At 35.3% G+C, this 23,951-nt stretch overlaps 3 protein-coding genes across 4 annotated transcripts; all 3 read left to right on the top strand.

Annotated features, from left to right (window-relative positions):
• Positions 1 to 776: 776 nt before the first annotated feature.
• On the top strand, positions 777 to 16,065 carry LOC137574158 (uncharacterized). Of its 2 annotated transcripts, XM_068286298.1 has the most exons (8): positions 1,202 to 1,308; positions 8,823 to 8,952; positions 12,796 to 12,834; positions 12,902 to 13,273; positions 13,343 to 13,375; positions 13,491 to 13,523; positions 13,611 to 13,634; positions 13,716 to 16,065. In XM_068286298.1, the coding sequence occupies exons 1-8, from the start codon at positions 1,285 to 1,287 to the stop codon at positions 15,446 to 15,448; spliced, it is 2,388 nt and encodes a 795-aa protein (XP_068142399.1). In that variant the 5' UTR covers positions 1,202 to 1,284; the 3' UTR covers positions 15,449 to 16,065. The 2 variants fall into 2 exon arrangements, with proteins under 2 accessions (XP_068142400.1, XP_068142399.1); XM_068286299.1 differs by lacking the exons at positions 12,796 to 12,834; positions 12,902 to 13,273; positions 13,343 to 13,375; ... (1 more) ...; positions 13,611 to 13,634; positions 13,716 to 16,065 and adding an exon at positions 777 to 792 and having other exon boundaries at positions 8,823 to 8,960.
• frm (farmer) lies at positions 10,376 to 11,493 on the top strand (the record flags this gene model as incomplete). The annotated part of the gene is made up of 3 exons (XM_068286105.1): positions 10,376 to 10,636; positions 10,707 to 10,944; positions 11,060 to 11,493. Coding segments are annotated over 3 exons (933 nt in total), but the record flags the coding sequence as incomplete, so codon positions are not given.
• A 4,706-nt stretch (positions 16,066 to 20,771) lies between the features above and the next one.
• On the top strand, positions 20,772 to 23,648 carry LOC137573974 (glycine and tyrosine-rich protein). The gene is made up of 4 exons (XM_068286082.1): positions 20,772 to 20,842; positions 20,908 to 21,007; positions 21,078 to 21,383; positions 22,604 to 23,648. The coding sequence occupies exons 1-4, from the start codon at positions 20,816 to 20,818 to the stop codon at positions 22,627 to 22,629; spliced, it is 459 nt and encodes a 152-aa protein (XP_068142183.1). The 5' UTR covers positions 20,772 to 20,815; the 3' UTR covers positions 22,630 to 23,648.
• Positions 23,649 to 23,951: the final 303 nt, after the last annotated feature.

Raw genomic sequence — 23,951 nt, 5'->3', positions numbered from 1 at the left:
GAAGAGTTTAGCCATTATATAAGCTTTAATTAAATCAAAAAAGCAACGAAAAAACACAAAAATTTAATATTCAAACTATCTTCAACAACAACAAAAACAATTGGTTAGTTATTTTGTTGCTATCTTATTGCTAATAGATCAGAAGTTTTTTAAACACGAAAAACTCGAATTTTCAATTAAAGACAAAACGAACAAGAACAACAACAAAAAGGTTCTTTCAAACAAAAAAATAAAATGAATAAATTCAATTCCTAAATATTAATGAACTCAAAGAACCTGAAAAAGTGAAGTTGAATTCTTTGGACACGCAAACATCCTAGAAGCGAGACCGCAGAGCGAGACAGACGGATCGAGAGCAAGAGCGAAAGAGAGAACCGTAAAGAGAGCAGCAAATACATTAAGTATACGACACGTTAGCCCAAAAGTAACGTTTCTGTATTAGCTCGGCTCAACAATATTTTGTATTTCTCTGGTATTTTTTTTTTTTTTTTTTTTACTCTTGGCCAAATAAATTAACGCAAAAAACAAAAAACTAACTGACAAACTCGTTTCACTCACATACACTCACAACGAAAAGAAGAAAAAAAAAAAAAACACTCACATTCATATTCACATACTCGCCCGTACACTCACTGACACACACTCATACGCATTGTGAGTAGATCTCGAGCTCGTCTTGAAATTCAGTTTGAATTTTTTAATTTTTTTTGTTTTTTATTTTTTTGTTTGCCTTGTTTATATGGCCAAGACGCAGCCGCGTTCATCTTCAGTTCGTCCACATCGGTCTCAACGGTATGAGCTCTAGTTTTTAAGCTCTTCAACTCTCCTCAACTCAAAGTGTTTAAAAATTTTCAAAACAAAATATAACTAAAAATAAATAAAAATTAATGTAATAACAGAAAAGAAAAAAAAAAAACTTATGCGACAACCAATGAAAACCGAAAATAAATATAACAAAAAAGAACTCAACTGCAAAATCAAACAATAATTGCCAGGACAATTTCAAAAACAATACGAATTTTTATTTTTATTTTTCTTTTCGGTGCTTTGTGCAAATAAGACAAACGGAGAAATCTATATAAACACACACACACACAACCCAAAAGTCAATTATTTTTGCAATCCTTATTCAATCTTCTTTCTTTTTTTAATTCTATTTCATGATTGGAAATCAATACGAAAAAATTTTCAACACAATTAGATATATAGCTGAAAATCCAACATAATATATATATTTACTGGCGTTTCTTGTGTCAAATACAAAACTTTAAATAACCGCAAAAAATGGCGCGTGCAGCTTTATGCATGGTGAGTGAATAATATTATATATATATATAACATCTATATCCTTTAAATACACAATATAGACAAATCAGGGGGGGCCCTAGGCACCAACTGGGATACGATCTAAACTATTAGAAATCAAAATAGATATCTAGACCAAGGGAATTCAACAAAGGTCAAAGACTTTCATTAGTTACTATATAGCTAAAAACATATATAATTTTGTTTCGGAGAGCCACAACAAACCGAAGTCCCTACTCCCTTCTAGTTTTCGTATTAAGCATAAATATTAACTTGAAATATTTAAGGAGATTTTCAAAATAATTACCTTAAATTGTTGTATTTAAAAAGGGAATGCAATCCGAAAGTTAATCGCCTAAACTCGTAATCGTAACTAAAACCGAAACCGAAATCATAATCAATCTCAATATAATTTAATAAATACCCGAATAAACCGAAATAAAATTCAAAATTCATGACGTAATCGTAACGGATCCCATAAACATAATATAAATCGCTTGCATTTCCTTTTCATTTAACTAAAGGTTTGAAAATCTTTTGAAATTCTTGAGTAAAAAGTTTGAAATTTCATTTTTAAAATTAGTTTGCAAAAACAAAAAAAAAAAACCGTATTTGGTAATTTCTGAATAATTTAAATAGTTAAAGGGGTATTTCTTTTTGTTTGTTCTCTCTCTGTCTCTCTCTCTCTCTCTCTTTCCCTTCTCTCTCTCACTCATTACTTATCAAAAAATCATGGCCAAAAGCGAGCATTTTGGCCTAAACTTATTAACACTTAGCGCTTAGCTAATACCAACCAACTTGAACCTGATGATGGTAAATAAGAAATGCAAATAAATCAAACAAAATATGCGTCTAGCTTAGACAAAAAAAAAAAAAATCCAACGAAAAATTCATATATGACTATGATAGATTCAGGGGAAGTAGGTGGTTAGTTTAGGTAGTTAAAAATTTTAGTGGTTAGGTATACATAGCAACTATTTAAAAATAACAAAATATAAAAAACTATTTTATGGTTTTCAGTTCGCATTTCTGAATTGTGATGCTATGCAAAATGCAACTAAGTAGCCAAGTTAATAGAAAGATAAACAGAAATTGGCTAAACTATGAGAAACACATGAGAAGCCGGTCACTTGCTCTCGTACTCTCTCTCTCTCTCTCTCTCTCTTTGCATATATTATTTGCCTTCGGCCAATATCGAAAAGGCACCCGAGGGGGACTTTTTTATATTTAATTTTTTTTTTTGTGTTTTCTGTGTTATTCCGATTCAATGATAATAATACGTAATTTGTTTTTGTCTATAATCATAAATGAGTCAATGAAGAAAAATGCGAATTGACAAAAAAAAAAAAAAAAAAAAAATACATATCAAAATTCAACTGTTTAAATGGAAATTTTACTGTAAAGAGTATATTAACTAGATCCGGTTTCACGTCTCTTTCAAGCTCAAAATTACTCTTCTCTTTGTTGGCTCTCGTCAAGGACATTGCACTTCCTTTACACTTGCTCTTGTGAGGCTTTGCCTTACATATCAAATATTCAATCAAATAATTAAATCAATAAATTCCTGTTAGGGTATTAAATATTTTGTTGCATTTGTATCCACGTATTAATTTTTGCTTCATATAAAATTTAGTGCTAATTTTTTTTGCAACAAAAGCTGCTAATTTTTTTCCTTCCATTTTTGTTTTTTTTGGCACTTGTGACTTTAATAAATTATTCTTGGACTTTCCAGCAGCAAGCCATGAAAGACGAACGGCAACAATATAAAAAGCAAAAGTGAACCCACAATACCCAAAATAACACGAGAATAGGTGTCATAATGAGATTTGATATCATCTGCGTCTTGGGTGTTGCCTGCTAGACAAATCGTATAAACAAAATTTCATTTGTGTGCGGCGTTGCCTTTGCTCTTTGTGGGTATTTTATGTCTTTTGTCACCTGTCAGAATGTTGGTCGGTGGCTCATTTGTACATAGTTTCATCTCCGTTGCACGTGCCTTTTTCAGTTCTCTGACCCTTTTTTCGCTTCTCATTCTCTTGTTTAGCTGAAGCGTTTTGGTTTAGAATTTATCATGAATTTATCTACAAACGCCTTCTGTTCATTCTGCCTGTCGGGTTTGCCTCTTGTCTATCTGTCTGTCGGCCTGTCTGTATATTCTTCATGCTTAAGCCTCTCAACAGACACGTACAACAAGCAGAAGCCGCAGAAGTAGCAGCAGTAGCAGCAGCTCCAGACAAGAGACAGCAAAAAAAAATGTCAAATTTTATGCCTGGCAGGCAATTGGCTTGGCGGCATCGCATCGCATTGCCATAGCCTGTGGCATCTCTTTTGGCCTAGTATTATTTTATTTTTCGGACAGAGTTCGTTGTTTCATGTCCGTTTCCTCTGTGGAATTTTAAAGAGTTTTTGCGCTTTGATAATGCAGTTTCATGTTTGCTTTGGATTATAAATTCTGGCATTATCTCTGATAGTGAATCATAAAAGAAAAGCAACTCGAGAGAGTCAAGAACTGTTTGGCATAACAAATAGTTTACATTTGCCCTAGAGCAGCACTCAATTAGGCTATAACTACACATCATTCCCTCTTGCATATGAGACTTTCAAATTCTAAGCCAATGAAAGGCAAATTGCTAAATTCCCCATCCATGAAGCCAGAGTTTTGTAAAATAATTGAAATTCCTTGGAATACTTTCAATGCTTAAATCACATCACTTAAATGCGGTTGATTAAAGTTAAGAACATTTTGGTTTTGTTAAAGACATTCAGAGGAGATTGACTTTCTCTGAAGTAAGAAAAGGAATTCCTTCCCATTCACCAAAATATTCACAAGTCTTTCTGTACAAAACCTAAACACCTGTCTTTCTATACGAAAGTTTAGGCCAGACAAATAAAATATATTAAATTTCATCATTTTCACTTTTCTATTATTATATAAATATATTTTTTTTTTGTTATTGCTGTTGTTGTTGTTGTTGCTGTTGTTTTTCTGTCTGACTACCAAATGAATTGGCCTGTCTTCTTTGCCTCATCTTAATTTGCTTTATGCCTTTAAATGCGCTTCCAAAAAGATATCGAAACGAATATCTATTATACATTGTTGTTGTTGCTCTTTTATCTATAATGGCAAATCTAGAAATGCAAATGAAGTTTGCCCGATTTGTTGAAGAACAGCTGCAGAAACCAAAAAAACCGAAACCGCAACCGACAAAACGTAAAATGATACACAAAAAAAAAAAACTTGAAGATGGTGATGGGAATGAGGGGGAAATAACGTTTTGCATGAAATGCCAAATGTTCAAACGGAAAGAAAGTAAAAGTTTTGTTGTCTGCAAAGTGATGTCATTTGAAATTGATTAAAATGATCTAATAAATATGATACTCTAAACTGAAGTCACGAAAGTTCGATGACAGTTTCGGTTTGAGTTTAATTAGATACAGATATCGATTCTGCATTCAGTCTTTGTATCTGTATCTGAGTGCCAAATTTGAGCTTTAGCCTATGCGATGAACTCATTAGCAAGAATGTTTTGCAAGTTAATTAACAAAAAAAAACACAAACACACACACCGAGTCTGGATGATGATGATCTGGGCAGATCTGGTAATACTTGTTCTAGAAATAAAATAAGTAACTTTCGGGCCTGGTACAGACTACTTGGACTTGGTTTCGGGGTAGTTGCGCCTCATTAAAAATGTTTGAACGATTTATACAGTTATTTGATATTTATATATATACATTTGTATAAATTAAATCGAATATTTTGAACCTCTCGCACCAGCCAAGTGGGAAGTCCCCCCACCTGCCCCCTTCCACCACGTATAATTTCGCCATCGTCTGCAACTGCATTTTGGTGGGAGGAATCTTGTGTCATCGATTAAGGTCAAACACAGAAAGCAAGTTGCATATTTTTCTATATAAATATATATTAAGTTAAATATAGATACTTTTTTATACATGACCTTGAAATGTAAGAAGAGACAAGAAAATAAGAGAGAAGGAAAAATATAAGAGCCAACATAAAAATTTCGTCGTTGACGCCAAAGGGCAAAAGCAATCAGAAACCAGTTTTTAACGAAAATCCATAACGGGCATGGTTTTGGATACTGACTGGAGAAGATGATCATCATCAACATTATGATAATGATGATGGAGATGATGTTCATGTGCCATGTAAAACAACAAAGTTGCCTATGCGTGCGAATAAGTCGATTAATCTGCAGTAGTTGCCTCTGTATATCATTCTTTTTGAATTGAAATTGTTGGTGGGTTTGTCGTAGTAGTAGTAGTAGTAGTAGTTGTTGCTGTCACTCTTTTTTTTTCTTCTTAGTTTTATGCAAAAACTATGCAAAAAAAGATTCATGGCTCTATTGTACATGAATGCCTCGGATGGAGTGTTAAAGTGGGGTGGAGTGGAGTCGGGTGGAGTATGGTTCTGTCGTGGTATGTTATGGGCATTGGCATTTTGGGTCACTAGACTTGACTTGACTTCAATGATTTACTGTGTCTGTCTCTACGCCAGTCCGCCAGTTTGTCTCTCTGTCTCTGTATGTGTTTGCCTGCCTGTTGCACGCATCTTGAGGCATCATCTCCATGCCAAAATCTTGGCTTGAAGTTGTATGCAGCCAACAACACCAACGGTCGACATTGTTTAGCTCATGGCCCACATGTCGATTGATTTTGATTGAGCAATAAATATATACTATATACATATCTCTATACATACATATATTACGTATAGTAAACTACAAATCGGGGCGCGTCCATCCATCTATCCAATCACTTACTCACTCAGTCAGTCTCAAGCTGTGATCGCAATTACTAATTATATTATAATAAATGAATCAAATGTATATGCTGGAATGATTTTTACTTAAGCTAGACCTCACCTATTTAACTTTTTGTTTATGCCAATTTGAAAAATGAATTGGAAATGATTTTTGAACAATAAACTTTATGAATTGCATTCAATCTATCAACAGAAATATCACTTTAAACAACTATATTCTTAAAAATTTTTGAATAGTTGCTTTATCATGGAAAGACCAATGTGTTTCCAAAGTATATTGTTGCCTATAATGAAGATTTTTTTGTTGGATTATAACATAAAACTCATTTAAGAACATACATAGTTACTTGACCTACAAAAAGTTAATTGGCTAACCGAACTATGCTCAATAAAGAAATGACTAAACAAAGACTAAACTATGATAGATTACTTGATTTGAGCCTGGTCCCAAGTGTTGCTTAACCTCTGCTGCGCCTAAGCATTTTTCCTGACCCGAACTTCATTTACTGGTTACGACGTTGGCAATCAATCAATTTTTCTGTGTTACTTTTCCCCTTTTGTCAACTGAAACTTTTCCCCCATGAAACTTGTCTCTAATCGACAAAGACAACAGAAAAACTTCCACCTTATGCGTAGCCCAACTGACACATTCCCATGGCAAAATACAAAAAATAAAAATAATAATAATTTTGAAAACTTTTGCTTGAAAACCAATAACTGTTATAATGCCAGCGACCTCCAACAGTGGCCAATCAATAATAAAACACACACACACACACACACACATGAAAAAATATAAAGAAAAATTAGATCTTATTATGTATTGTTTTATTGATTATTTAGTGAAGATTTTGGAGCAATACCTTGGGATTTTGCAATAATTTCAACTTGAGTTATGCCAATCAAAAGATAGATATATACATATATTCATACACAAATATGTGTATACATATTGTCTTGGTCATTAAATCAATTTGCATTAATGAGATTTCTCATCATTTGGTTGTGGATGGTAGCCAAAGAGGAAGAGAAAATGTTAAACATAAAGTGTCATTTTCTCATATTGATAAGCAATAAATTTGTGGATAGAGAAGAAGAGTAATAAAAATTATTGACCTTAACGAAAAACAAAACCTGTCATTCGCATATTTTTTTTTTTGGGAGCTACCAAATTAAAGGCTATTGTCTGGCATTTCAAAAAAAAATGTATACTATATATATATATTTGTATTTTGTTATTATTATTATTATTGTGTAAAAAGTAACAAATTTATCTTTTTCACTTCACCTTAACCCAAAGACAAAAAATATAGAAAACGCCCAAAATACTGAACCACGCAATGAACCATCAATAACTCAAAAAAATCAAAAAGCAATCAATATATTTTTGGATTTCTCATCACTTGTTTCCAAAAATTCTTGTTGATCTCTTGCTATACATACTTATTTCTAACATAGCATGAAGGTTAAAGGTTTCAAACCAAAAAGTTTATAAGAGATGAGGAATTCTTAGTTTGGATTAAATTATAAATTTAGATTCTACTTATTAGGATGTGAGTTTAACTGATTTATTTGTTCGTAACTTGTTTCCAATAAGGAAGTCAACGGACCTTGTACACAACAACAACAACAACGAATTTATGTAAATTTTTTTGGTTGTTTTATATTATTTTGTTCAAAACGAAATAAACTGCCATCATAATGCTCATGCTGATTTCTCAGACAATTACTGGCCCAGTTATTCAAGAGTTAAGATTCTTTTCGATTGGCCAATCAATAATTCTCATTGCAAGATCTAAGCTAATTGGCCATAACTGTCATAAAGAAGTTTTTAGCTATTAGTAACTAGTTTTGTTTTTTTTTTTTTCAACTTTTTGGTTTTTTAATTTACATCTAACAAATTAGCATAAAAGGTGCAACTTCAATCCAGTTTCTTCAAAAAAAAAAAAAACTTCTGTCATCATTTGGTTATTATTTTTTTTTTCTCTTTTTTGACGAAAAGAATTTGCTTATACACACACAGACACATATATACATATATATATGTTAATGCCTTTGACATTTTGCTTAACCAAACGTATCGAACCGGATCTAGATAGCTAACTAAATGAGTGCAAAAAAAAAAAAACCTTTGCTTATTTGTAGTCAGTCGTCTTTTTGACTCATCTTTTTTCTTTTTTCTTCTCATTTTTTTGGCATATTTAGACATATATGCAAATGAATTGAACGAACTGAACAGAAACTACTTTTAGTTAGTTAGGAGTAAGAAATATCGTTTCAAGTGAACCAACCATAACTAAAAATTGACTTGAGCTGATAATTCTAGATGACGTAATGTATTTAAGCTTTAAGTTTCTTGTTTTGTTTTGGACATAAAATTATATGAAAGAAATTTTAAAACTTACTTTGTATAGAAACCATGGGACAGCTTTTGATATCTGTAATGAAATGGAAATTATATTTCACTTTTCGTTAGTTTTCCATTCGAGACTTGAGATATTTTACAATTTTGTGTTTTATGGATGGAATTTCCGTCCATTAATAGACACCCAAGTTCTCTTGGCTAGTTAACCATAAACCAGGTGTGAGTGTATGGAGTGCGTGGTGTGTGCGGGGGCGTGACAAAACTGTCGACAAATGTTTTGTTAGTTTTTGCTTACACAAGACCATCAATCATTTTGGTACTTAAATATTTTTTTCTCGTTTTTTTTTCTCCTTTTTCAACTTTTAGGCCGTCGCTTGCATTTTAATGCAATGCGTTTACTCTGCCAAATTTGATGCAGAGAATCGTCGTCTTATTCTTGATATCAATGATCAAAAGACAACGAATCAGCAATATTATTCTTCTAATTTTGACACAAGTAAGTAAAACAAATTAAATATATACTTATAACAAATTTTAAATTAAATACAATACATCCAAATTCACATATCCACAAAAAATACAATTCGAAAGAATCAAAAAAAAAAAAAAAAAAAAAAAAACAACAACAACAACTTCCTCCTCCCATAAAACCAACTAGTAGAATTTTGTTCAAATTTGTTGTAATTTTTTTGCGTAATTTATTTACTCTTTTTGTGTTTCATATCATCGTAATCATTTAGTTAGTTAGTTTTGTTTGTATTTGTTTAAAAACTTGTATTGTTTACACATATTTTATTTTATTGTAGAAGTAGTTTATAAGTATTATTTCTCCCTGCCCCCGACTCGCCCTCTTACTGCAACAATCAACCACGCCCCTCTCTATTCATGACACTTTTTTCTAGTCCTTGTTATTTTTTTTCTGTAGCAGCTTTAACACTAAAACTCACCAGTAGAAATTGTAGAAAATCGTTTTTCCAAAAACCCCATTAAAAACAAACCAAACAAAAAAAAAAAAACAATCCAAAATCAAAAAAAAAAAACCAAACAAACAAAAAATACTGTAAATATGCTCTATCAATCTATCTATCTCTCTCTATCTCTTTCTCACACACAATCTATGCTCTATCTTTCTCATATATATATATATCTATTTTCTCAATAGTTTTATGTATTTAAATTTGTAATACATAAACCAAAAAAAAAAAAAAAAAAACCAAAAAAAACCGAAAATTAAGAATCAAACAAAAAAAAAAAAAAAAACTGAAAAAAAGCTTTGCATACTCATCCACCTACCTCCCAAAAATTTCAAAACAAAAAACAATTCAAAACCAAACCAAAAAAAAAAAAAAAAAACCCCAACAACAATAAAACCAAAACAACAACAACAACTACACCAACACCACCAACATTTTCTATATCGTTCAAATTTCATACAATATAATATTATATGTATTTAAGAAGTTTCAGTTTTCAGTTTTCAGCCAAGTTCAGTTTTGAATATTAGTTATGAGGTTAGTTCAAGCAGAAGCAGAGAACAGTCCAAAGTCAAGTATTTTCTATCCTTCCCCTTACCCCCAAGAAAACACCAACACACCTAACATATTTTAGGTCCTTTTATACACAAACACACACGAAACACACAAAACCTTCCCACCCACCAAAAAAACAAAACTCTAAAACAAGAAGCAAACAAATCTAAACATTACTTTTTTCAAAACCACAAAAAAAAACCAACAAAACAACCCCAAAACCACAAAAAAAAAACCCTCAACAATCAACCACACACACACACACCTCCGAACAACAACAACAACAACAACATCGTCAACAACAACCCTTTCACCGTAAGATGCATACCGATATGGTTATGATGTCGGTAAGACCGGCAATTTCCATCATGAGACTCGCGGTCCTGATGGTGTCACCTATGGCTGTTATGGCCTCATCGATCCCTATCACTTGTTACGCGCCACACATTATGTGGCCGATGCTCATGGCTATCGTACCGTGGAGCCAGAGAAGCCAGTGGAGACCTTCCCCCGCATTTGTATAATGAGACTGATGGCGGTCCCTCGCCAGCTGGCATTCTATTGCAATGGCATGAGCTCTATTTCCCCATCGGTTGTGGCAAATTCGCCAATGGTGCCCAACACGGTGTCCCATATTTCATTGGAGATGATGTAAGCAATGTAACAGAAAAGAACGAAACGAACGGCTAGCCACATGACACTTGTCTATGCATATTTCTAGTACAAGAACAAAGATGATGGCAAAGATGCGATACCAGCATTCTCATTGAATATACCCGCCATCAAGGGTTCCGCCGAGAAGAGCTTACCCATTCGTGGGCCAAACACTGGTGGCATCGGTGGTGCTGGCAGTGGTACTGGTCTCTTTAATACAGGTGCTGGACACACGTATGAGGGATCACCGGGAGTTCAGGCACCATCATTCCAGTCGGTCAATGCTTTGTTGCCAGGCGATAACAGTGAGAAATAACAACAATGATCCAGCAATGTCTAGCGACCTCTACTCAATTCTTCTATGTGTGTGTGTGTGTGTGTGTGTGTGTGCTGTTTGTGCGTGCGCGTGTGTGTTTTTAGGTGATGGGCGTTACCATCCGGATAATAATCCATATAAACATGTTGTCGGCCCCAATGGCGGCAATGGAGGAAATGGCGATGGCGGCGGTAAAGGCGGCAATGGAGGCAATGGCGGTTTCGGTCCCAATGGCGGACCCGGCGGATTTGGCCCTAATGGACCACCTGGACCGCCCGGACCACCTGGACCATTAGGACCAAACGGCGCGGGAGGAGGAGGCCCAGGAAAACCGGTATATAGGGATGGCGATCGCACCGGTAGTGGGGCGGGTCATTACCATGGCCTGGGTGATGCCAATGGCAAGGGTCAGGGTAATGCCAATGGCAATGGTAATGGCGCCGGACCCTATCGTCCTGGCAATGAGGGAACCTACACAGAGACCTACACACAGACAGATACCGGTTTTCCTGGGGCCATTGTCTACGTACCAGGTTAGACCACACACAAAACTCTCAAAATATTGATCAATTCTTTTTGTTTTTCCTTTTTGTCCTTCTCCTTTTTAATTATTCTGCCCTATGAGAAATGCAAAACTTTGAGAGAAACTTTTTCTGTTTCAATATCCAAATTTCTGTATTCTCATGGATATTGTTCCAATTTTTTTTTTTTTTTTTAGTTTTTGTTTTTAGTTGTCTAAGATATGTCTCACTCTCGCTCTCTACTTCTCTCTATCTCTCTCTTACATATTTCTTATGATAATTTTAATTTATACTCTAAGCAAGTTTTGTTCTATTTTCAGCAACAAAAAAAAAAAAAAAAAAAAACAAAACAAAATGCGCACATATAAAATTTTTTATCCTTTTGCAACCACAAAATAAATTTTCCTCCTCTTAGGCACACACACAAGTTAGGGACTTATATATGTTAGGGTATCCTTTTTTTTTTCTTGCCACCCTTTTTTTCTTATTACAAAATTTTTTTATACAATTTTTTGTTATTCAAATTTGCACATTTAATGTTAAAAAAAAAAAAAAACAAAAAACAAATGAATAAAACAAAAATCACTCATGCTTGCACCCAAAAAAAAAAAAAAAAAAAAGACAAATATGTACCAAAACACATCAACAACACACCCACACCAACACCCACCCACATACACACACACACACACACACACACACACACACACACACACATATACGTCTCTATCATCTATTGTACAATATTGACACTGCACATTGCCACGCCCACATATGGTTTATATGCTTGAGCAAATTTATTACTAATCAACGGTTAAGGGATTTTGTTTTCTTTTTTTATATATTATACTTAAACATTTAAATTTATGTATGTATGTATGTATATCCAATGACTTTAGTCTTTGAATGATTTGGGTTCGGTCATTGGATATATATATGTATATATATATAAACATTTGATGTACCTACTAATTGTTCCATTTTGTTTGATCTACTAATCGTAACTATCCATTCAAGTCTTTTTTTGTCTGCTTTGTTGTTATGATTTGGTGTTGGTACTTTTGATTATTATGACTAGCAAAAATCCCCTTCTATATCGTATATATCCAAACATACAATATACAATATGATATTTATGTAGTCTGTAATCCTTAATCTGTATTCGTATTGTAGTTGTAGTCCCCCCCTCAGTCTAGTTAGTCCCTAGTAGAGTTTTGTTTGTAGACTTTGAAATTGAATGAATTATGATATTTGCTCTGTGACCTTATTGCTAATCGTATGTTTTACTTCATTACCATATATTCTCTCAATCGATTTAGGAAGCGGTAAATATAGTGGTGACGATGGGCGTTATAAAGGTAAGTGACTGACTCGATTGAAGGGTTAAGAACAAAACCAAGCTAATGGGTTCGAAAATTTTGTTAGGTATTAACGATGGCAAATATTATCATGATGATTCGGGCAAATATGTGCACGTTGAAGGACCCACAGGACCACCGGCACCACCATACGTTCATGTTGTAGGACCGGAGGGCGGTTTCGGCGGCAACGGCGGTGATGGTGATGGCGGCGGTGTTGGACCAGGCGGCCCAGGAGGCCCGAAGGGACCTGGCGGCCCAGGTGGACCAAAGGGACCCAATGGCCCGCCAGGACCTCCCGGACCACCCGGACCACCTGGACCACCCGGACCAAAGGGCCCAACTAAGCCAGGACCAAAGGGACCTTTCGGCCCACCCGGCCCACCGGGACCTCAGGGACCAACTAAGCCAGGACCATACGGACCACCAGGACCACCCGGTAAGAAACAGCATTGTTTTTTATTAGATTTTTGAAAACTTATAGTTTTGTAATATTCTTTCATTATAGGACCAACTCGCCCAGGCCCTCCAGGACCACCAGGTACAGCTCTTTTCAGCTCTCTCTCTCCTTCTTGCCCTTTCTCTAATTTACTCCATTTCCGTTGAAATATTTATTTAATTTTAAATACCAATTTTTCATTCACTCAAAAAATCAGGACCAACTCGTCCCGGCCCACCAGGACCTCCAGGTAATAGACACTACTTTAAATAGCACTAAAGACTTTTCTAATATTCCATTACTTCATTTCTTTCTTTCTCCCCTTTGCCGTGCTTAGGACCAACATATCCAGGACCACCCGGTAAGATTCTTAGCTGAAATGATTCTAGTAAGAGATAACTAATTGATCTTTTGGAAAATCTTTCCGTTTTCGTTTCGTTAGGACCCGATCGTCCAGGACCACCAGGACCATCTCCACCATACAAGCCACCACCACCAAATGATCCCAGACATTCGGACAAGGAGACCCCTGGCTATTTGCCACCGGATCAACCTGGTAAAATCCCAAAACCACCACCATCCCAGTCCCAAGTCATTGGTTTCGTGCCACCCTCGAAGCCAGTGTACAATCCAAATTACGAACACCATAATGATTATGTTATTAAGCAGCCGCCAATTGTTAAAACACCGACACCCACACCAATTCCAACCACACCAAAACCAGTACTAACCTATGTAAAAACTTCCACCTCTCTTCCCAAAATACCCGCTCCCGCTCCAACTCCTGTTCCCGTTCCTGTTCCTGTTCCTGTTCCTGTTCGTCCAAAACCGATACCAACAACAACAACCCAAAAACCGTTTACAACATACTATGAACAGCCAAAGGTCCCGGCTATCATTATTGAGAAGGATAAGCCAGTTAAAAGCATTACAACACCAATTATAACAACGGGTAATATTAATATAAATAAGACCCCCCCAGTCGTACCAAGCAGACCATACTTACCGCCAGTTACTGTACAGCCACACTATGAAACCTCGACCTCGTATTATCAACCATCCACTCCACGACCATTTGAGAAAACGAACGTTACACCAAGTATCATACAGTATCATACACCACAGGTTCCATCTATTCCAAAAATACCCGTTACGGTGACCTCACGACCTCCCCCAAATCCAATTTATAATGAACAAAAAGTAACACCACGTCCCTATACACCATCTAATCCTCCCACTCCTAGCCGACAAGATGCCTGTGTTTGTAATGCCGATAAGCAGCAGCACTCATCGAAATCCTCCACCAGCACCTCCTACCACTCTTCCACTAGCACCTCTAGCATCTATCCTAATACCAATCAAATCAATCCAAATCCAGCCTCGGTTGATTTTAATAAACAATTCACCGGCTTCAATGGAAATCAATTTGCCAACTTTGGCAACATAATGAACGCCATGTCACTAACCCAATTGCCCGTTATACCACAAGCTCCTGGTCAGCCAGCCTTCTATCCGCCCGATAAGATACCAAAGGGTGCGGTTATTGCCTTTATGCCGGTTGTCATATTGCCACAGGAATATTACGCCAATTGTGAAGAAAATTCAATCTATTCGAACGAAAAGTATCAAAATGTAGATCCCTTCCCATTGGGCGTACAACCGTCGTCGATACCAAATGCCTTCAGTTTGCATTCCGTTTTCACTGGTGGCGCACCCAAAGATCAATGCATGTGTCCATGCTCTTGTACCCAGAATCTACCCCAACGATTGCACAAGAAACGTGAGACTAGCGACTCCGGCGACATAAAGGTAGCAGCTGCTGAAACCGAAGAAGCCGCCGCCTCGACCCCAGTCGAAGTGAAAGCTGAGGCACCTGCAGCAGTAGCAGCAGCTGTCCCAGAACTGCCCAAGTCTGCGGAACCTGAAGCAGCCGCCTCGACCCCGGTCGAAGTGAAAGCTGAGGCACCTGCAGCAGTAGCAGCAGCTGTCCCAGAACTGCCCAAGTCTGCGGAACCTGAAGCAGCCGCCTCAACACCAGTTGAAGTAAAGGCTGAGGCACCAAGCGATCCCATTGTGGCAGCACCTTCCGAAGAAATTCCAGCAATAATTGCACCCAAAACAGCGGCGGCGGCGCCATCTGATGACAAAATCAAAAGCGAAACAACAACGAACTAGACAAAAAAAGCGACGAAGCGACGGAACGACGTTTTCTTTTCCAATCCCCAGATCCCAGATCCCGCATACATCCTGATCCCCACAATCCAATCCCACAACTAACTCCAGAAGTGTTTTCCAGTCAATCTAGAGAGCTAATTGTAAGAAGAAAACGAGAAAAGAAAACGCGCTACTCCTCTCCCAGAGGGAGTTCGATTTTTATGTGTTCGATAAACGATAAAACATTTTTTTTTAGCCCATCAAATTTTTGTAAAAACAAAAAAAGGCTAGAAAAATTCATTGCAGTGCACTCCTAGATTTCTGTCTCGCCTTTTTGTTTATTTTTTTTCTTATTTCGTTTTTTTATTTTGTATTTTGTTTGTAAAAATGAAAAAAAAAAAAATTTTAAGTTTTGTGACATGTTGTTTATTATGCATTTTTTTTCCCCTTATTTTGCTTTTTATTTTTTTGGCTACTTTTTTTAATTTTTTTTCTTTTTTTTTTGTAAATTTTAGTTCATAGTTTATTTAATGTCTTACTCTAATGCATAATTGAGACGGTCTAAATGAATTGTTATACATATGTCAAGAAAATGAAATGAAATGAAATTATATTGAAATAAAATAAAATGTAAGAAAAAAAAAAACCCAAAGAATTTTGAATAATTACGGAAGGGTGGACAAAAAGTGCTTCAGGACAACTTTAAGTCGGTGGACGGAGCTCCTTATTAAGGACCTGATTTTCATTTTTTCATTAGGTTGGCTAAATGATTGAACAATTGGCCTGAACAGAAGGATATGGTAATTATATGATATAGTTATTCGATCAGACTTAATACAGGGTGTACTCCTAGGGGAACTTTTCGCTGGTGCTGATCAGAAATGCTTAAGATGACAACAGTTAAAATAGTTTTTCCTTAATTAAACTTCATAAAAACTTATCAAAAGAATACCCTGCGCACATTGGGTCAATAGTTATATTTCATTCGTTGAGCTGAAATGAACATGATAAGTTTATTCCAATCGTCATAAAGGCGAATGAACACATTCAAAGGAAATTCCCTTCTATGGAAAGTTGAAATGAAAAAAAAAAAACAATTTTTAAATTATTTAACGGTTGCCCACTGTAAAATGAAATTCGTTTCGGTTTAGAAATCTGATGATATATTGTTTGTCTTTTTTGTTACACGGTCCGGTAACTTTGTGTAATTTCAACACACTGCCCAAAAGTAGACAATGCTTTTATTTTAAATTTTGTTATTTTGCCTTCTAACCCAAAGTAAATTTGAAGACGGAAGTTTCATATTACATGATGACGATATGGCCAAGGCTAAGACTAAGGCTAAGAACCCAATTTGGAAATTAAATCTTTATGTACGAAAAATTTAACCAAAAATTATGTTAATAATGATTTGCGATTCGTTATGCATGAAATTACCTCAAAAGCTCTTGAACCCCACTAAACTAGATAGGTTAGAGGAGAGAGAGAAAGAGAAAAAGAGTGAGAGAGAAAGAAAGCTATGGGTATGACGGAGATTGGAGTTCGAGGTTGCTGTTACTTGTTTTTTGGTTTCGTTTTTTTTTTTTTTTTAGTGCTTGGTTGGGAGTTCGGGGTGGACTCGCTTTTATATACAAAAGACCTTTTAACGAGTTTTTGGCATAGCAGCGGCAACGGCAGGACCAACAAAGAAAATCGATCGGAACAGAAGGAGCTGCTGGGAGAGCGAAAGTGAAAACTGTTGTTGTTTAATTTGTGTTTTTTGTTATTCGCCCTGTTGCTGCCGCTGTTAAAGGAATTCGTTTTACGTTATTGTTTATGTTGAATTCCTCTTAATTTTTGTGTGAAATTTTCAACAAGTTTCAGCTTTCAGTGTGATGCCTTTTTAAGTTACATACTTTTACCTAGTTTCACCTTGAATTTGCAGAGCTCCCTCAAATCAGCCTTAGCTATAGATAACCCAGTTTTCTTTTCTTTTACTATTGACTTTACGATCCAAAAGATAGGAAACAAAAAAAAAAAACAAAGAGACAAATACAACAACAAATAGTACAACAAAAGAAGGTGTAATAGCCCGCATGTCACACAATTTTTTTGGGACTTACACAATGGCTAACCTAATAGTTTTCACACATCTTCAAATGACAAGACGAGACGCTTTGACTCTTTTTCATATTTATACTCTAAGTGCGAAAAAAATAAGCTCATTGGCCACAGGTGGTTGAAATGATATTCAAACTATTTGACATGTGCGTCATTCATGGACATCTGCATAAGTGAAATTAGAAATGCGAAATGAAAGATGCTCAATAGTCAACATTTTTCAAATTTCTCTCCCATCTTCCTACTATATTTTTTTATTTCTCTTTGGCAGTTTTACATGAGAGTTATGTATGTTTATAAATATGGTAGTACCTTCGATTAGTTGTAGTTTACTTACAATTAGTAATTGGCTAAAATTTTCTGGTTCTGATCTCTGATTTCTTACCAATCTCATTCTGTTTGGGGCGCACTTTTTTAAGAAAGAAAAGTATGTAGCTTATACATATATTTATTCCTTAAGTCTTTGGAGTCTAGATTCTAGAACATTGTGAGAGATTGGACTAACTGGATTTGAATCAATAAGGTAGTAAGTAGTGCATAGGCAAGGCGCCTGAAGAGGTGTCACCCACTGGATATTCCTGTCCGCCAAGCCAAAAAAAAAACTATTTATGAGAATTACTCTTTTCTCAGAGGACTTGAGGAGAAGAATTTGATTCTATTTGAAAAGAATATAGAGTAAAATATTAAAGATTTACATAATTGTTTATAATTGAAAAGCTTATTCAGATATATTTCAATTTTAAAGCGCTTTTTTTTACTTCTTAAATTGGTCTTCGTATTTTCCCTTAGGCTTATCCTCTCTTTGATTTTGTTCTAAATATATTTAGAAACATTTAGGTACTTTGTGGTTGATAAATCACTTAAGTAGATTAAGAACAAATGCAATACATTTCCTATTAACAAAAATTTGGATGTGTTTGTTTTAAATTTGGTTTATGTCTGACTAAGCTACTTATATTTTGGGTATAATTAGAATGCAAAGCAAATGAAATTAAACTACATTTGTGTAATTTCCTCCCGTGGCCCACCTTATGAAATATATATTCCTTAGCAGTTGTCATTTGCAGGCAGACATACATACATACATACATATCTACGTCAAAAGAGAGTGTGCGTGTGTCTGTGTCAAAGAGAGAAAGAGATGGAGAAAGAGAGTCACACATTTTCAAGTTTTATGAATGAAAAAATTTCAACGCTTTGGCTCAAGGGCGTCAATTAAAACAAAAAGTTGTTGCTTTACATTTCTCTAGCTGACTCTCTCTCTCCCTTTATCTCTCTGTCTCTTTATCTCGATGTTGTGTGTGGCTGGTGTGTTATGTAAGTCTAAAATCAACAGACGACAATGGCCCGAACTGTAGCTGTAACTGGGTTTTTGTGGTAGTGGCATATGGCCCATAGGCCGGGCCGTATAAACAAGAAACGTTAAGCCGGCAAAGAGAAAAAAGATACACGGAGACCCCGAGCTGCCGGCAAATATTTGCCTAAAAGTTTCGCTATGTTTGTCTCTCTTTCTGTATATATTTAAGTGTCTTAGTGTGTGCGTTTGTCCGTGTGTGTGTGAGCGTGTCGGATAATTGGAATTAAAGATATACTAAATCAACAATTTTGTAGTATTTTTTTTTACGTTTTTTACGCCCATAAAATATGGATCGGCCAACTTGAAAGTGGCAACAACAACATTGTCGCCGATCTGTGAACTTGGCCAAACAGAAGATGAGAAGAAAAAAAAATGATTACACGTAGCAAAGCGATTGGTTGACTCTTATTTGCGGTTGGTTTATTTGTATTTGTTAAAGTTCTCAACACTAAAATTAACCAAACTTTAAAAAAAAAGAGCAACAAAAGGAGAAAAAAAAAAACACCCCAACGAACGCACTGGCTAAAATGAGGCATTTATTTTGTCACCTGCCTTGCGCAAATAATAATAAATAATAATCACATAATCGCTTGCCAAGAAAAGGTCTAAAGAGCTATTTGATTTAAGGTTAAACATTGTTAGAAGTTAGACAAATAAATTGAATATATATCTACCAGGGATGCAAATGCATATGAGTATCTAACTTATAAGTTGCGATAAAGATTTACTTCTCTGGCACAAGGTCAATAAATTATATGTTGACTTAAAGATTTGGCATAGAACTTTAACTGTTTAAGGATTAAGAATTATTTGCCCTACGAGGAGACATTAAAATTTTAAAGATTAAAGTAAGCCACTGGCTGATTTGTGTGAAAATTGAGGTCATTCCATGTTGAGGATTTACTTCAACTTGCATATTACCAACTAGGCCAAATGAAATTGCTTGCCCTATAAATTCGCTTAATGCCTCATTGACAGAAAATGCATATTTAAATATTTCAAAGTAAAAACTAATCCCCATTAAATTCTGAGCAACATAAAGCATTTGAAACATGAGCAAAGCCTGGTTGAAAGTTCTTAACCAAATTCAGTTGGCAATTTCTACATTATTTGAATGAAATATTCACTAAAGATAAAGTTTATCAAAGGCTGCAAAGCTTTTTATTAAATGCATAAGGGGTTAAGGTGAGTTCAAGCAAAGTAAGTACACATTTTAAATCGGAAATTTAGTTTGGCATTTTGTGTTTGTTTAACTAAATTTTAATTGAAAATTTCATTCAATTCCATTGAATAGATTGAAGCTGAAGCTAAAGAAAATCGAGAGCAAATAAAACTGTCTTTGGCAGTCGCTAAAGTTTGAATTTTCTTGGAATTTTTTTTTGTTTTCTCTCTTGAAATAATAATTTTATTGTATGTATTTTTGTATGAAAAGGGCGAAATAATGTACAGCACTCTATCATTTGCATACCAGTTTTCTTTTGTTCTATCCGTAGACTCCAAAAAGTTTGCACTTGAATATAAGAATTTGTTCTTGAGGTGAATCCCCACATTTTGGGCTTGGTTTGCCAACCCTGATCTTAAGTTTTGAGCTACGTTTAAAGGTGGTGGTGGTGGTGGTAGTGGTGGTTGGCGGGCAGCTTCGCGGGTGGCTGTGTGTCGGTGGCGTATGAGTAATGCAGCTTCTAAATAAGCGCGACAAGTGCGAGGTGGAAAGATAGAGTTTTTTTTTTTTTTGTTGTCTTTGTTTAGTTTGTAATTTTTGTTTCGGTTTGTTTGTTTCGCGTTGTCTTTGCTGCTGCGAAGCGTTGTGTCTCGCAACAACTCAGCCGTAAAATGAAAAATATAAATTGGCCTGATGTGTGGGAAACAGAATTATTTAACATACAACAGTCGGATCAAGCAGTTGTCTTGGCTTAAAGTACAAAAATATCATGTATCTTAAGTTAGTTTTGTTATTGGTAAGTAAATATGCAAAAAAACATCAATGGGCATTCGTCAAAATCAAACATCCATCATCTCATAGTTGGGCATTTGTGGTACTTGGAGTGCTTCAATAGGATCAAATGGTCAGGATCAAAAGTCGACTGCAAGTGACTTAGCCACGGCAGAAACTTCAGCCAAATGTAAGACTTATGGATAAACTTCACCCCAAACATTTGCAAAACTTTATTTGTTTGGCTTCTCGTTTTGCAGTTTTAAATCTATTTGGCACAGGTTCAGGCTATCCCAATTATGGTTACAACTATCGTCCCACGACTGGTTATTACCCTGGAAATAGTGGTTACTATCCCAACTCTGGCTACTATCCTGGTACAGTGAGTGGTTACTATGGCAGCAATAGTGGCTATTATGGCAGCAATTCGGGCAGCTACTATCCAGGCAATTCGGGCAATTATTATCCCAGCTCGGGCAGCTATTATCCCTCGACAAATATTTTGGGTACACAAGGTGCCTATGGCGGCATTGGCGGAGGCTATGGCGGATATGGAGGCTATGGAGGTAATGGCGGTTTGAGACAATATTCTGGTTATTGGCAACCCAATTATGCGGGTCAACGTAATCGTGGTTATGGTTATTATGAGAATACCGATCGTTTTGGGTTGCCATCCTCATCATCGTCATCAGCCAGGGATCGTGATTCTTATTATAATGGATATGGGTCATCATCATCTTCGTCATCAGGATATAGCGGTGGATATAGACGTGGCTATGATTAAGTATTGGGTAAAGTTGTTTCACTAAATTTCCAAAAAAAAGTCGAATCTATGCATCTATTTTGAGCTCTACTAACCTGTTTAAAATATTCTTCTATTTTAGCTGAATATCCAAAAAATTTACCGAAAATAGTATTCAAAATTAAGTTGTTAACTAACTTCAAAAAAAGTGCGTGTGAATTAAGTTTTTATTTTTCAAAACTTTCAATAGTGTTACAGTGAAATTTATCTTAAAGGGTTTTGTTTTTTTTTTTTTTTTTTGTGAGTGAAATGTGATATACCAAATTGAGCTCGGGTTTTATGTATTCTTGCTTTATCTAATTAATATTTTTTTTTTTTTGCCCAAGGAAGTAAGTGAATGAAATCTCAGTTCCGACTTTATATACAATATTGCTAAAGCAACCTTCAAAATATTCTTTTGCATGGTCTGCTGATTCATGTTAATGATATTAGAAAATACCCAAAATTCATCTAAACACATTTTGATGATACTCTTTTTTGAAAATTGTGTGAAACAACTTTCCAATTAGGTGTTATTGCTATTTGTTGATTCTTTTTATACATGCATATGTATATCTATTATAATTTTTTTTTTTTCGTTAATGTGTATAATGTGATGTGCTTTGTATATATATGTATGTATGTATAATGCTTAATCACTAATAAAATTGAAAGCTAAACTAACTGCTACTAATTTAAATTTAAGTTGCTTTTTAAAACGGGGGAAATTGTCTGTCATAATATTTAAGGGGTCATATAAATTCTCAGACAATATAATTTAGTAATTTGTTGTAAATTGCTGTGACACACACACATCCAAATACTCACATTCATCACACGCAGCAGCCAGCAGCAGTAACAATGAAAAAAAGTTTGCCAACCAGCCGCCGTAAAGTATGCCACAAATTAATATAAGCCGAATATATCTAACCATCTTCTCTTTCTCTCTTTTTCTCTTTCTTTCTCTCTCTTGTTTCTGTTGTCTTTGTTTCTCGTTTATTGCAGGCTTTGTACGACCAACTTATGGCTAAAAGAACTTGAACAAATGTTACGCATCGTCACGCAACAGCAACAACAGCAACAACAACAGCAAACAGCAGCAACACAAAAGTCAACTCAGCTCGTTAAACTTATCCAGATATGGGCTCTTATGCAATTTATTACATCGAGACAAACTTTAAGCACTCTACGCATTTTTCTTTTGCTTTTACCCTTTTTTCAACATTTTGGCCCAACATGAACAAGAAAAGACACAGAACTGCAATTTTGAAGTTTAACTGCATCCATCATCTACATCGCAACCCGCAAAAACCTCATACATAAGCCACAACAGACACTAACACAAATACAAATGCACACACACACACACACATACGAACACACGCACACAAAGATGATAGTACATGCAAAATGTCTTCTCTTGTCATACTTTTGAGGGAACTTTTAAGCCAACTCATGTTTATGTTTTCATCATATTCTCTCCCCGTGGCTCTCCCATCCCTGGCCCAAAAGATGTTGACTTCACCTCCATCCCTCATCAGTACCAGACAACCACAATAACAACAACAATATCTCCCCTGCTTTTAGCCACTTCAACAATATAGTACAGCATATATGGCTCGTAAATGCATTGAAGCGTTTTTTGTTATCTTTTGTTTTTTTTGGCTTGTTGGCATTTCCTTATTTTGCTGTACATTTTTGTTGTTTTTTTTCATTTCAAGTAATCGTTTTCATTTGTTTTTTTTTTTTTTTTGTTTCTTTTCTATTCTCGGTTAAGTTGTTTAAGCTGCGGGTGCATTTATCTGTCAAGTTAAATTGATTTGCTACCAAATAAATTGAACATGTTGTTTATTTTAAGATTACGAAAATCGAGAAAAGTATATAAAATTCTATGTGAACGAAACCAATCATTGTTTAAACTTTAGACATATGTAGCTATAAGTTATAAGTAAAGGGAATTGCCAGCGAGAGCTCCTTTCTAACTTCAGTAGAATTACACTCTCTTCAGCTTATAAAATAAATAATAAATCAATGAGATGTGGCTTAAAAAGATGTTACAGCAATTGTTTGACTTTTGTCTGTAGAAATTCTTGGTATTAAGAGAAAAATGTAGCAAAATACATATAGACCTAAAGGCTGATGGGTATAGTTCACAAAAACCCCCAAGAAATACACCAGGCTCTCGCTTAACATGGGGGTAATCCATGTTAAAGGAAACATGGGCTTCATACGAACTAAGGGGTTAAGTAACAAACAGTTTTTATGGCTCAAATTTCACTGTTTTTATAATCAACTGATCGTGTTTGGTGTTTTGTAAAAGTTTCAAGTTTAGGGACAAGTTAGAAAACATACA

This window comes from Drosophila tropicalis, unplaced genomic scaffold (assembly GCF_018151085.1).
Source record: "Drosophila tropicalis isolate 14030-0801.00 unplaced genomic scaffold, ASM1815108v1 contig_443, whole genome shotgun sequence".
Taxonomy (NCBI): Eukaryota; Metazoa; Arthropoda; class Insecta; order Diptera; family Drosophilidae; genus Drosophila; species Drosophila tropicalis.
The sequence above is the reverse complement of the archived record's forward strand: the minus strand, read 5'-3'. Positions and strand labels throughout refer to the sequence as shown.